This window comes from Gasterosteus aculeatus, chromosome 12 (genome assembly GCF_964276395.1).
Source record: "Gasterosteus aculeatus chromosome 12, fGasAcu3.hap1.1, whole genome shotgun sequence".
In the NCBI taxonomy this organism is placed as follows: Eukaryota; Metazoa; Chordata; class Actinopteri; order Perciformes; family Gasterosteidae; genus Gasterosteus; species Gasterosteus aculeatus.
This window is the reverse complement of record NC_135700.1, coordinates 24,052,966-24,068,097: the sequence shown is the minus strand read 5'-3', so window position 1 is coordinate 24,068,097 and position 15,132 is coordinate 24,052,966. Positions and strand designations below refer to the sequence as shown.

The window sequence follows — 15,132 nt, the reverse complement described above, 5'->3', positions numbered from 1 at the left end:
CCTGTGTGAGGGAGGAGCCGAAGCTTCCGCACCATATCTGCGTTGCGCACACACACACACACACACTGAATGTGATAGTGAAGAAGCACTTGACCTGCAGCATCCGGGCACCTGCAGCGGCGTTGGAAATGGGAGAGCAGACCTCATCGGGCCACTCCGGGAGATGCTGTACATTATACGGTGAAAACAATGCGCAGAGGACATCCACCAGGCTTCCACCTCTCATGATGTCACGGGAGGAGATCTATTATTTCACATTTCAGATCGATTATTCCTATGAGAACACTTAGTAGCGTGATCTGTGGTTTCCAAACCGTGGCATCACTTGGACACCAGCGTCACGGAGGACTCAAAATGCAACGGCAGATGCCACTGTGGAGGTCCAGCGCTGCCTTACAGAGCCAAATATGAGCGGGCTGGAAAACCCTCTGGAGTACTGGGAGAGGCAAAAAGGACCGTATGTAGTCTTCCTTTTAGCATTCTTGTGCACGCCAGCGTCTTCCGTACCCTGTGAAACTGTTTTCAAAGGAGGTCGTGTCAAAAAAAAAGGAATCGTTTGAAACCAAAAACTGTTGAGACTGTTATTTCTAAATAAACATGAGTAAAATGTCCCCTGTCCTGTACACCATTGTCCAAGTTTACACTTACTCTGTCCCGTCTGTCCTAGTTCCACAAGCACTGTCCTCGGCCTGCTTAGGCTCATGCCCTTTTCCCAAAGTGACAGCGTAACATTACTACACAACCATATCATGATCATAATATCATATCATAATAACGTTTACACACACAGAATACAATCCAAAAATATTTTATTATGCACGCATGTGATCATTTATGTACAGAAATGATTTGGTTATACATTTCTGTAACTCAGTCAGTCCCCACGGCCATAACAGACACACAAAGTCACTGTGATGACACGCGTGGCCAGTAGGGGGTTTCGTGAGCACACAAAGCTTCCTCGCACCAATTGGCTACTAACTACTAACTAGCAAACTACCGTTTGCTAACGCTAACTAGCTTAGCAAAAAGGACAGTGTTTCCAAAATTAAAAAATACAGTTATCTACAAATAAAAGACAAAAGGATGAATAGTCAAACACCAAATGTATTAGTCACGTGTTTATGTGACTCTCAGTATTGCTGAAATCACCTGCGTGACATATTATTTTACCTAAAATGTTATTTTACATTACATGTCATTTTTTTTTTTTTCTTATTTGGATGCAAATGAGTACAAAAAGACGGTTGGTGCCACCGACCAAGCGGCAGCATTTGCCGTTTGTTGTGAGAGTGAGTTGTACACTTATTAAAGCAGTGTTTTACTGAGTACATGTACTTTAGATCCTAAGAAACAAACAAACATAGAACTGTAATAAATAAATAACTAATGCCACCTTCATCACATAGAAACTACACAGCGCCTTCTTCCGCCTGGCGTCTTCAGCTACGTCGATCTCTTGGCGTACTTGGGCGCGGCGCAGGTGCAGCCCACGGGGACCTTGATCCAATCCCTGCTGACCATGAACCTGGCGTGGTCCCGCGGGCACGGCGTCTTCCTCATGACCATCAGCGGGGCGAACACGGGCACAGAGTTGTAGCGCATGTCCTCCCGCTGGTTGATGATGCAGCCGTCGCAGAGGCACTCGGCGACGGCGATCTTGTGAGGAATCCGGTCGTCCTCTGTGTTGATGCTGATGGGAGACGGGAGTCAGCTGGAAACGCACTTTAAAATGTGTCTATCGCTCTTTTTTAAAGACTTTATTCACGGTTCCTGGCTGCGTTGCGTGATTACTTTGAGGCATTTTATGTGATGTTTCAAGTCTTGTCAGCTGTGTTTTCTAGAAGCTGTAGATAACGAATCCCGCGTATCAATCCGTTGTGGTTCCTTAATTCATTGTCTTCGGTCTCATTACATTACAGGTCATTTAGCTGACGCTTCTCTCCAGAGCAACTTACATTACATTTTTAATCCATGGCTTTTATGCATTTCGCCCGGGGAGCAATTAGCGGTTAGGTGTCGTGCTCAGGGACACTTCGACGTGGGGCAGCCGGGTCACGTGGTGGTTCACTTATGTTCTGAAGCTTCTATCTCCTTCTGTGTGCGTCGTGTTTGTAGGGAGTACAGTAGTTCTGATAGCTGGGGGGGCGGGGCTTAGACAAGGGTCAATCATCTGCACGTGTCTGACTGAGATGGTGAGAGAATGAATGTTTTCTTTCTCCAATTCAACCAAATCAAGGTTTACAATTATATTAGGGCTGCAACTAACGATTATTTTGATAATCGATTAATCGGTCGTTTATTTCTTCGATTAATCGATAAATCGGATTTTTTTTAAACAGCATTAAAAAGCTTTAATTTCCAAACCTTTATTCTAAAACAGAACCTCAAATACGTCAGAACTAGTTCTCTATACTACACTCACAAACACACCCTCATGTTCACTTGAAGCATGTTCATTAAATTATTACCATCATTGTAGTGCAAGTTAAGTAAATGCATACAGCTACAAAACAACCAAGTGCTATGAGATGAATTTAATGGCATTTGTAAATAAATGCATTAGAGGCTTCTTAGTGGATTTAATGGATCACCGTGTGTCTCCCTTTACAGGCATAACATCAACTACCGTATAACCCACAGTATCTGCGCAAGCGCACTGGACTACCGTATATGACAGCGTTAAAAAGTACAACACACACAAATATATTTGTCAACAATAACCGATATGGGACAAAGCACAAAATATCAGACAACACATTGAAAAGTGAAAGGTCCAAAAGAGGCGAGTAAATAAAAACGTGTCTTAGTCCTGCTAACTGCTTTACTGAGTGAACAACATGACGCAACATGTCGGATTCTTGAGTGAACGTCTCTCCGCCATGTTGGGTCTTTTGAGGGGGTCGGGTTAGTATTCTATTCTTACAAGTTAACATTCATTTCTCGTTTAAAATGCATCATAACACGTTTATTCTACATGGTTTGACTTCACGAAGTGTGTTTACGGGGCGCAGGTCCCGTTCACTCTGTATCCGTAATTATGAACCAATCATATATAATATTTATTCTTACTGGTTCTACTTTTAGTTTATTTCAAAAACAACAAATATATGATATTTCAGTACTTTTACTTGAGTGTGATGCCACTTTTACCAAAATAACAGATAAGAGAACCTGCACTGCTAGTTCTACTGTTACTCCAATACAAATTTGAACAGAAAACTTTTACTTGAAACCGAAAAATACTTGTTTTACTTTCATTTCCCACTGGAGTACATGTTCTTGTAACAGTGCTGTTGACTTAAATTCATAAAACGGGGGTAGATTGAAATATGAGGCCTGCTGCATTCACGTTAATCGCATTGAGTTAAAAACCGCTCGGCTGGTAACGGTGAGCGCGTTTGGGCCCGTAGGTGCTGTCGGGTGCTGTCGGGTGGTGTCGGGTGCTCTCGGGTGGTGTCGGGTGCTGTCGGGTGCTGTCGGGTGGTGTCGGGTGCTGTCGGGTCCTCTCGGGTGCTCACCTGTACCGCCACGGGGCGAGGGAGCGGTCTCTCAGCTCTCCGCTCATTCCCGCGGCCGCCTGCGCGCACGTCTGCCGCGCGTCCTGCCGCGCGTCCTGCCGGTTACGCGTCATCGTCGGGCTGCCGTGCGTCCTCTGGAACCGGTCCACGGTGCGGTTCAGCCGCTCCAGGCTGATGCACCCGCGGGACCTCGTGGCGGCGGCAGCGGAGGAAGAAGCCGGCACGAAGCCGTTGAAGAGCAGCAGCGGGATCTGTGGAGAGAAGATAAAACACGCGTGAAGGTTCTCAGCTCGGCGTGACTTTAAAGCGCGCTCCCGCCGGCTCACGGGCACATTTACCATCTGCAGACCCACGAGGCGTGACATCTTGAGCCGTATGACAGAGCCGATCCATTGCTTGCGGTATATATGTGAAGATGTTCGTTTGGGGAAACCCGGATTTCAGTTGTTTTTGTTGAATCGTTGCTTCACAGAACGAGAAAAATAAATAAATCCGCCCTATGCGCGCAGGGCCAAACTTCAGTAAATGACATGTCACTCATTAACCTTACCAGTGATTGGCTGCACTGATTCTTAGACCCGCCTCTTTGGGACCGAGCGCCCCTGAGACACGCGGAGATGAGCAGGTGATTTACAAATATTACAGAGTGTATTCCATGATTCCAAAAACACAAACGCACAAATATGTATAAAATGTATTTTTAAGGAAAAGCTACTTCCACCTGGGCGTCACACGGCGCGGCACACAGCCTGCAGAGGACCACCACTGTGTCCCCAGAAGGCCGTGGTGTGAAAAACGTCCTGCTGAATGTGGGGAGATTGTTGGCACTTCAAGCCGTTAAATTAGTTGAGAGTCGCTAGTTCAACATAATTCTGCCTCCAAGACCATCGAATGTGTGTCATTTTTTGTTCAAAATAACATTAACAATTAGACAACAATGTACAAGTACAGACTCTCTAAAGTAATTATTCATTACTACTTATCGGCACGTACATTTCTAGCTGTATCATCCAAATGCATTTCACCAAAAGCTCCAAACAGCAAATGAAGTAAACAATATGAATCCCACATTATTCATAAAGCATCGTCTTTAACAATGATTATAATGATTCAAAAGTAATTAACATTCCTTTCCAGTTACAGACTGTAGTTAAACATGCTGACTCAAACAACTTGGATGTAAGGAATGCAAAATCCCCCAATTTGGCATCCTGTGGTTACACAGCTCAGTGCTCCTTTGGGCGCAGAACCGGGTGCAAACAATGCGCTCAGTGGACTTTTGACTCGGAGGCCGAGGCGGTAAAACACGCGTGACGTCACCCATCGTCTGTGCAGAGCGGACTCAAACGTGTCCTCCCCCTCGGAGCCGGGCGAATATGAAGACTCCGTAAGCTGTATTTAGACCAAGGTCGCGGGATTGCGGCTTGGCGGATGGTGGATTTCTTTGGGCAGAGCCAGTCAATCAGTTTCAGTAAACATCCCAGTATGACTCAATGCAAAAACAGGTATCAAACACGCTTTATTACTTTGCAGTTAAATATTTAACACTTAGCACAAGTCGCAGGCCAACTGGCCACACGGTGCGAACCTGCTAACCTAAGATGCCCCTACAATGAAAGCTGTTGGTGGTTTTCGTACCTTATGGATCCGCCAAATTATTCTGTCCGAGCCCGATGGAGTCAATGGCTCAACTGTTCATGCTAATTACACATTTTACGTGTTTGTGAATATCTGCCTGAGACCCGTCGGGTATCAATCCTCTAATGTGGAGCATTTCACTTTTACTTCGTTAGCAGCAGCTGCCTTGTTGGAGCTGACGTGACGGCACCGTGCTAGTTTAGCCCAGTACCAGCGGACCAGCGGCTCAAAGCTCCAAAGTGATACTAACTGGTGATAAGTGAATAGTAAATAGGTGGTCTCTGTTCCCTTTAATCTCAACCAATGTCAGCAGTCAACTACACGTGGTTCGTGTCAGGAAAACCATTTGGGTTCAGGTGAGACGCTGAGCTGTTCATTTGAGTTCTAAGGGACGTTAAGACGCTGTTACCCATGAGTGTTATTGTTCACACGGGGTACTTTCAGAATAAATCTTATACTTGCAGGTCGTAAAAGGGGGCTATAAATTGGGATGCCCAAGTTTATGCATTATATAATTAATGAATTATTACATTATTTTACATTATATTACCTACATATTAAACATTAATTTCAGAATAAACAAATGCATTTCATGTGCTTCTCATTAGGTTATTTTGTTAATCAAATGCATTTGGGAATCCAGTGCAGGTGTAGTGCAGGTTGAGGGAAGCGGGACCGTCGTCTTTCTCTTGGCATGTTGTTAACCAGCGTTGGCAATGACATTGAAGGGCGTTCGGGGAAGTTGTTAGACTGCACGGATTTGGTTCAACCAACCAGATTTGTAGAAGCTCAGTCGATGCCTTTGAGTCACAGGATTCTGATTCCGCTCCGATCACAGTGTCCAGTCGGCACCACCAGGAAGCTGCAGAGACATAAGGGGTCTCTTTGGCCAAGTGGAGGAGCTGATCTCGATGTCTGAGCGGGGTTCCAGTGCGTTGCACAGGTTGAGGTCCACCAGGTCGAAGCCCGTCCAGCACCTTTTTGGGTGAAAAGACGTCTATGGCCGACGTTGAAAAATACATTGCAAATTGGTTTAAAAGTGAGATTTTTTTCAAGAAGACATCTGTGTTTGGAGTTTTTTGTATCTGGGTTGGGGGGCGGCTACGCCCTGGATTTAGACACTTTCACACCGAGCGGCTCGGGTTCGTTAAGGCGCTTTCATGCCTCACGTTTGTATCACACCTCAGGCCGAAGGAGTTTACCGAGGGAAACAAACAACAACAAACAAACAGCTATAATGACATCGCACCACTTGTGTTTTTGTCTACATGTTCTTCCTGTTGAGTTTATGGTTTTATCTGATAATTATTTCATACACCACTTACTTATTTATTGTACTTTCTTTATCTGTACTGTTTATGTCGTACAAAAACCCTTATTTCACAACCACACCAGCAGTCAAAGTCTACCACCAAAAGGGTTCATCCTCTGGAGAACTCAAGTGGTGGTTCAACATTTCCAATAGTTATTGAAATGTTGCTGTCTGGACGACCAACAAACTGAACTATTGTGCTGCAATCCGCGATGTGACTTTGCTAATTTAAGTATCTCTTATTTCCCATCAGGAGGCCTTTCAGAGAAACACTGCACACCTGTACACTGTAACTGGGAAATGCCCAGTGACCTGCAGTCAGGGAAGGCAGGGCCACAATTTAAAAAAAGGTTTATTAAATCATTTCATTTAATTAACTTCGTTTTGTATTTTTACAGTTCAGTCTTATAATTATATATGTACAATATATGTGTTATTCCAATTGTTTAGACGTTACGATGACAACTTTAGACGCATAATCAAATACAAAATAAATGGCAGAATAAGCAGAGCTTTTACCGTCCGTTCATTGCAGACCAGCGAAAAAACCCAAACCCGTGTTTGGCACTTCGACCCTGTATCTGGTTCATGCATCCAACGCCCCAACGCCCCACACCTGAAGAGTCTATTTATAGCTGCATTAAAATTGGATCAATGACAGAACGGTTTGGCGTGTCGGTTTACAGTTTTATGTCCGCTGTGAGAAAAGTGTGAACACAGACCGAACAAAGGGGCAACAAACATAGAACACATAGTAGTAGAACACATAGTAGAAGAACACATAGTAGTGGACGACATAGTAGAAGAACACATAGTAGAAGAACACATAGTAGAGGAACACGTAGTAGAAGAACACATAGTAGTGGAACACATAGTAGAAGAACACATAGTAGTAGAACACATAGTAGTAGAACACATAGTAGAAGAACACATAGTAGTGGAACACATAGTAGAAGAACACATAGTAGTGGAACACATAGTAGAAGAACACATAGTAGTGGAACACATAGTAGAAGAACACATAGTAGAAGAACACATAGTAGTGGAACACATAGTAGTGGAAGACATAGTAGAAGAACACATAGTAGTGGAACACCTAGTAGAAGAACACATAGTAGTGGAACACATAGTAGAAGAACACATAGTAGTGGAACACATAGTAGAAGAACACATAGTAGTGGAACACATAGTAGAAGAACACATAGTAGAAGAACACATAGTAGAAGAACACATAGTAGTGGAACACATAGTAGTGGAACACATAGTAGAAGAACACATAGTAGAAGAGCACATAGTAGAAGAACACAGAGTAGAAGAACACATAGTAGAGGAACACCTAGTAGAAGAACACATAGTAGTGGAACACATAGTAGAAGAACACATAGTAGAGGAACACCTAGTAGAAGAACACATAGTAGTGGAACACATAGTAGAAGAACACATAGTAGAAGAACACAGAGTAGTGGAACACATAGTAGTGGAACACATAGTAGAAGAACACATAGTAGAAGAACACAGAGTAGAAGAACACATAGTAGAGGAACACCTAGTAGAAGAACACATAGTAGTGGAACACATAGTAGAAGAACACATAGTAGTGGAACACATAGTAGAAGAACACAGAGTAGAAGAACACATAGTAGAAGAACACATAGTAGTGGAACACATAGTAGTGGAACACATAGTAGAAGAACACATAGTAGAAGAACACAGAGTAGAAGAACACAGAATAGTGGAACACATAGTAGAAGAACACATAGTAGAAGAACACATAGTAGAGGAACACCTAGTAGAAGAACACATAGTAGTGGAACACATAGTAGAAGAACACATAGTAGTGGAACACATAGTAGAAGAACACATAGTAGAAGAACACAGAGTAGTGGAACACATAGTAGTGGAACACATAGTAGAAGAACACATAGTAGAAGAACACAGAGTAGAAGAACACATAGTAGAGGAACACCTAGTAGAAGAACACATAGTAGTGGAACACATAGTAGAAGAACACATAGTAGTGGAACACATAGTAGAAGAACACAGAGTAGAAGAACACAGAGTAGTGGAACACATAGTAGAAGAACACATAGTAGAAGAACACAGAGTAGAAGAACACATAGTAGAGGAACACCTAGTAGAAGAACACAGAATAGTGGAACACATAGTAGAAGAACACATCGTAGTAGAACACATAGTAGAAGAACACATAGTAGAAGAACACATAGTAGAAGAACACATAGTAGAAGAACACATAGTAGAAGAACACATAGTAGTAGAACACATAGTAGAAGAACACATAGTAGAGGAACACATAGTAGTGGAACACATAGTAGAAGAACACATAGTAGAAGAACACATAGTAGAAGAACACATAGTAGAGGAACACCTAGTAGAAGAACACATAGTAGAAGAACACATAGTAGTGGAACACATAGTAGAAGAACACATAGTAGAAGAACACATAGTAGTGGAACACATAGTAGAAGAACACATAGTAGTGGAACACATAGTAGAAGAACACATAGTAGAAGAACACATAGTAGAAGAACACATAGTAGAGGAACACCTAGTAGAAGAACACATAGTAGTGGAACACATAGTAGAAGAACACATAGTAGTAGAACACATAGTAGAAGAACACATAGTAGTGGAACACATAGTAGAAGAACACATAGTAGTGGAACACATAGTAGAAGAACACATAGTAGTGGAACACATAGTAGAAGAACACATAGTAGAGGAACACATAGTAGTGGAACACATAGTAGTGGAACACATAGTAGAAGAACACATAGTAGTGGAACACCTAGTAGAAGAACACATAGTAGTGGAACACATAGTAGAAGAACACATAGTAGTGGAACACATAGTAGAAGAACACAGAGTAGAAGAACACATAGTAGAGGAACACCTAGTAGAAGAACACATAGTAGTGGAACACATAGTAGAAGAACACATAGTAGTGGAACACATAGTAGAAGAACACAGAGTAGAAGAACACAGAGTAGTGGAACACATAGTAGAAGAACACATAGTAGAAGAACACAGAGTAGAAGAACACATAGTAGAGGAACACCTAGTAGAAGAACACAGAATAGTGGAACACATAGTAGAAGAACACATCGTAGTAGAACACATAGTAGAAGAACACATAGTAGAAGAACACATAGTAGAAGAACACATAGTAGAAGAACACATAGTAGAAGAACACATAGTAGAAGAACACATAGTAGTAGAACACATAGTAGAAGAACACATAGTAGAGGAACACATAGTAGTGGAACACATAGTAGAAGAACACATAGTAGAAGAACACATAGTAGAAGAACACATAGTAGAGGAACACCTAGTAGAAGAACACATAGTAGAAGAACACATAGTAGTGGAACACATAGTAGAAGAACACATAGTAGAAGAACACATAGTAGTGGAACACATAGTAGAAGAACACATAGTAGTGGAACACATAGTAGAAGAACACATAGTAGAGGAACACCTAGTAGAAGAACACATAGTAGTGGAACACATAGTAGAAGAACACATAGTAGTAGAACACATAGTAGAAGAACACATAGTAGTGGAACACATAGTAGAAGAACACATAGTAGTGGAACACATAGTAGAAGAACACATAGTAGTGGAACACATAGTAGAAGAACACATAGTAGAGGAACACATAGTAGTGGAACACATAGTAGAAGAACACATAGTAGTGGAACACATAGTAGAAGAACACATAGTAGAGGAACACATAGTAGTGGAACACATAGTAGTGGAACACATAGTAGAAGAACACATAGTAGTGGAACACCTAGTAGAAGAACACATAGTAGTGGAACACATAGTAGAAGAACACATAGTAGTGGAACACATAGTAGAAGAACACATAGTAGAAGAACACATAGTAGAAGAACACATAGTAGAAGAACACATAGTAGTGGAACACATAGTAGTGGAACACATAGTAGAAGAACACATAGTAGAAGAGCACATAGTAGAAGAACACAGAGTAGAAGAACACATAGTAGAGGAACACCTAGTAGAAGAACACATAGTAGTGGAACACATAGTAGAAGAACACATAGTAGAGGAACACCTAGTAGAAGAACACATAGTAGTGGAACACATAGTAGAAGAACACATAGTAGAAGAACACAGAGTAGTGGAACACATAGTAGTGGAACACATAGTAGAAGAACACATAGTAGAAGAACACAGAGTAGAAGAACACATAGTAGAGGAACACCTAGTAGAAGAACACATAGTAGTGGAACACATAGTAGAAGAACACATAGTAGTGGAACACATAGTAGAAGAACACAGAGTAGAAGAACACATAGTAGAAGAACACATAGTAGTGGAACACATAGTAGTGGAACACATAGTAGAAGAACACATAGTAGAAGAACACAGAGTAGAAGAACACAGAATAGTGGAACACATAGTAGAAGAACACATAGTAGAAGAACACATAGTAGAGGAACACCTAGTAGAAGAACACATAGTAGTGGAACACATAGTAGAAGAACACATAGTAGTGGAACACATAGTAGAAGAACACAGAGTAGAAGAACACAGAGTAGTGGAACACATAGTAGAAGAACACATAGTAGAAGAACACAGAGTAGAAGAACACATAGTAGAGGAACACCTAGTAGAAGAACACAGAATAGTGGAACACATAGTAGAAGAACACATCGTAGTAGAACACATAGTAGAAGAACACATAGTAGAAGAACACATAGTAGAAGAACACATAGTAGAGGAACACCTAGTAGAAGAACACATAGTAGAAGAACACATAGTAGTGGAACACATAGTAGAAGAACACATAGTAGAAGAACACATAGTAGTGGAACACATAGTAGAAGAACACATAGTAGTGGAACACATAGTAGAAGAACACATAGTAGAAGAACACATAGTAGAGGAACACCTAGTAGAAGAACACATAGTAGAAGAACACATAGTAGTGGAACACATAGTAGAAGAACACATAGTAGAAGAACACATAGTAGTGGAACACATAGTAGAAGAACACATAGTAGTGGAACACATAGTAGAAGAACACATAGTAGAAGAACACATAGTAGAAGAACACATAGTAGAGGAACACCTAGTAGAAGAACACATAGTAGTGGAACACATAGTAGAAGAACACATAGTAGTAGAACACATAGTAGAAGAACACATAGTAGTGGAACACATAGTAGAAGAACACATAGTAGTGGAACACATAGTAGAAGAACACATAGTAGTGGAACACATAGTAGAAGAACACATAGTAGAGGAACACATAGTAGTGGAACACATAGTAGTGGAACACATAGTAGAAGAACACATAGTAGTGGAACACCTAGTAGAAGAACACATAGTAGTGGAACACATAGTAGAAGAACACATAGTAGTGGAACACATAGTAGAAGAACACAGAGTAGAAGAACACATAGTAGAGGAACACCTAGTAGAAGAACACATAGTAGTGGAACACATAGTAGAAGAACACATAGTAGTGGAACACATAGTAGAAGAACACAGAGTAGAAGAACACAGAGTAGTGGAACACATAGTAGTAGAACACATAGTAGTAGAACACATAGTAGAAGAACACATAGTAGTGGACGACATAGTAGAAGAACACATAGTAGAAGAACACATAGTAGAGGAACACCTAGTAGAAGAACACATAGTAGTGGAACACATAGTAGAAGAACACATAGTAGTAGAACACATAGTAGTAGAACACATAGTAGAAGAACACATAGTAGTGGAACACATAGTAGAAGAACACATAGTAGTGGAACACATAGTAGAAGAACACATAGTAGTGGAACACATAGTAGAAGAACACATAGTAGAAGAACACATAGTAGTGGAACACATAGTAGTGGAACACATAGTAGAAGAACACATAGTAGTGGAACACCTAGTAGAAGAACACATAGTAGTGGAACACATAGTAGAAGAACACATAGTAGTGGAACACATAGTAGAAGAACACATAGTAGTGGAACACATAGTAGAAGAACACATAGTAGAAGAACACATAGTAGAAGAACACATAGTAGTGGAACACATAGTAGTGGAACACATAGTAGAAGAACACATAGTAGAAGAACACAGAGTAGAAGAACACAGAATAGTGGAACACATAGTAGAAGAACACATAGTAGAAGAACACATAGTAGAGGAACACCTAGTAGAAGAACACATAGTAGTGGAACACATAGTAGAAGAACACATAGTAGTGGAACACATAGTAGAAGAACACATAGTAGAAGAACACAGAGTAGTGGAACACATAGTAGTGGAACACATAGTAGAAGAACACATAGTAGAAGAACACAGAGTAGAAGAACACATAGTAGAGGAACACCTAGTAGAAGAACACATAGTAGTGGAACACATAGTAGAAGAACACATAGTAGTGGAACACATAGTAGAAGAACACAGAGTAGAAGAACACAGAGTAGTGGAACACATAGTAGAAGAACACATAGTAGAAGAACACAGAGTAGAAGAACACATAGTAGAGGAACACCTAGTAGAAGAACACAGAATAGTGGAACACATAGTAGAAGAACACATCGTAGTAGAACACATAGTAGAAGAACACATAGTAGAAGAACACATAGTAGTAGAACACATAGTAGAAGAACACATAGTAGAAGAACACATAGTAGAAGAACACATAGTAGTAGAACACATAGTAGAAGAACACATAGTAGAGGAACACATAGTAGTGGAACACATAGTAGAAGAACACATAGTAGAAGAACACATAGTAGAAGAACACATAGTAGAGGAACACCTAGTAGAAGAACACATAGTAGAAGAACACATAGTAGTGGAACACATAGTAGAAGAACACATAGTAGAAGAACACATAGTAGTGGAACACATAGTAGAAGAACACATAGTAGTGGAACACATAGTAGAAGAACACATAGTAGAAGAACACATAGTAGAAGAACACATAGTAGAGGAACACCTAGTAGAAGAACACATAGTAGAAGAACACATAGTAGAAGAACACATAGTAGTGGAACACATAGTAGTGGAACACATAGTAGAAGAACACATAGTAGAAGAGCACATAGTAGAAGAACACAGAGTAGAAGAACACATAGTAGAGGAACACCTAGTAGAAGAACACATAGTAGTGGAACACATAGTAGAAGAACACATAGTAGAGGAACACCTAGTAGAAGAACACATAGTAGTGGAACACATAGTAGAAGAACACATAGTAGAAGAACACAGAGTAGTGGAACACATAGTAGTGGAACACATAGTAGAAGAACACATAGTAGAAGAACACAGAGTAGAAGAACACATAGTAGAGGAACACCTAGTAGAAGAACACATAGTAGTGGAACACATAGTAGAAGAACACATAGTAGTGGAACACATAGTAGAAGAACACAGAGTAGAAGAACACATAGTAGAAGAACACATAGTAGTGGAACACATAGTAGTGGAACACATAGTAGAAGAACACATAGTAGAAGAACACAGAGTAGAAGAACACAGAATAGTGGAACACATAGTAGAAGAACACATAGTAGAAGAACACATAGTAGAGGAACACCTAGTAGAAGAACACATAGTAGTGGAACACATAGTAGAAGAACACATAGTAGTGGAACACATAGTAGAAGAACACAGAGTAGAAGAACACAGAGTAGTGGAACACATAGTAGAAGAACACATAGTAGAAGAACACAGAGTAGAAGAACACATAGTAGAGGAACACCTAGTAGAAGAACACAGAATAGTGGAACACATAGTAGAAGAACACATCGTAGTAGAACACATAGTAGAAGAACACATAGTAGAAGAACACATAGTAGTAGAACACATAGTAGAAGAACACATAGTAGAAGAACACATAGTAGAAGAACACATAGTAGAAGAACACATAGTAGTAGAACACATAGTAGAAGAACACATAGTAGAGGAACACATAGTAGTGGAACACATAGTAGAAGAACACATAGTAGAAGAACACATAGTAGAAGAACACATAGTAGAGGAACACCTAGTAGAAGAACACATAGTAGAAGAACACATAGTAGTGGAACACATAGTAGAAGAACACATAGTAGAAGAACACATAGTAGTGGAACACATAGTAGAAGAACACATAGTAGTGGAACACATAGTAGAAGAACACATAGTAGAAGAACACATAGTAGAAGAACACATAGTAGAGGAACACCTAGTAGAAGAACACATAGTAGTGGAACACATAGTAGAAGAACACATAGTAGTAGAACACATAGTAGAAGAACACATAGTAGTGGAACACATAGTAGAAGAACACATAGTAGTGGAACACATAGTAGAAGAACACATAGTAGTGGAACACATAGTAGAAGAACACATAGTAGAGGAACACATAGTAGTGGAACACATAGTAGTGGAACACATAGTAGAAGAACACATAGTAGTGGAACACCTAGTAGAAGAACACATAGTAGTGGAACACATAGTAGAAGAACACATAGTAGTGGAACACATAGTAGAAGAACACAGAGTAGAAGAACACATAGTAGAGGAACACCTAGTAGAAGAACACATAGTAGTGGAACACATAGTAGAAGAACACATAGTAGTGGAACACATAGTAGAAGAACACAGAGTAGAAGAACACAGAGT

General features: G+C 40.7%; 1 protein-coding gene across 2 annotated transcripts; it reads right to left on the bottom strand.

The window, feature by feature from the left end:
• Positions 1-792: 792 nt before the first annotated feature.
• LOC120815006 (interleukin-17C-like) lies at positions 793-4,030 on the bottom strand. Of its 2 annotated transcripts, XM_040170103.2 has the most exons (3): positions 3,860-4,030; positions 3,522-3,772; positions 793-1,693 (listed from the first exon to the last, which is right to left on the bottom strand). In XM_040170103.2, the coding sequence occupies exons 1-3, from the start codon at positions 3,884-3,886 to the stop codon at positions 1,447-1,449; spliced, it is 525 nt and encodes a 174-aa protein (XP_040026037.2). In that variant the 5' UTR covers positions 3,887-4,030; the 3' UTR covers positions 793-1,446. The 2 variants fall into 2 exon arrangements, with proteins under 2 accessions (XP_040026037.2, XP_040026036.2); XM_040170102.2 differs by having other exon boundaries at positions 3,522-4,030.
• Positions 4,031-15,132: the final 11,102 nt, after the last annotated feature.

Excerpts from the sequence above, each read along its gene's own strand:
- LOC120815006 (XM_040170102.2), bottom strand. The coding sequence starts at position 3,886 with ATGTCACGCCTCGTGGGTCTGCAGATGGTAAATGTGCCCGTGAGCCGG. Across the intron at positions 1,694-3,521 it reads CTCGCCCCGTGGCGGTACAG|CATCAACACAGAGGACGACC; the intron begins GTGAGCACCCGA and ends GTCTCCCATCAG.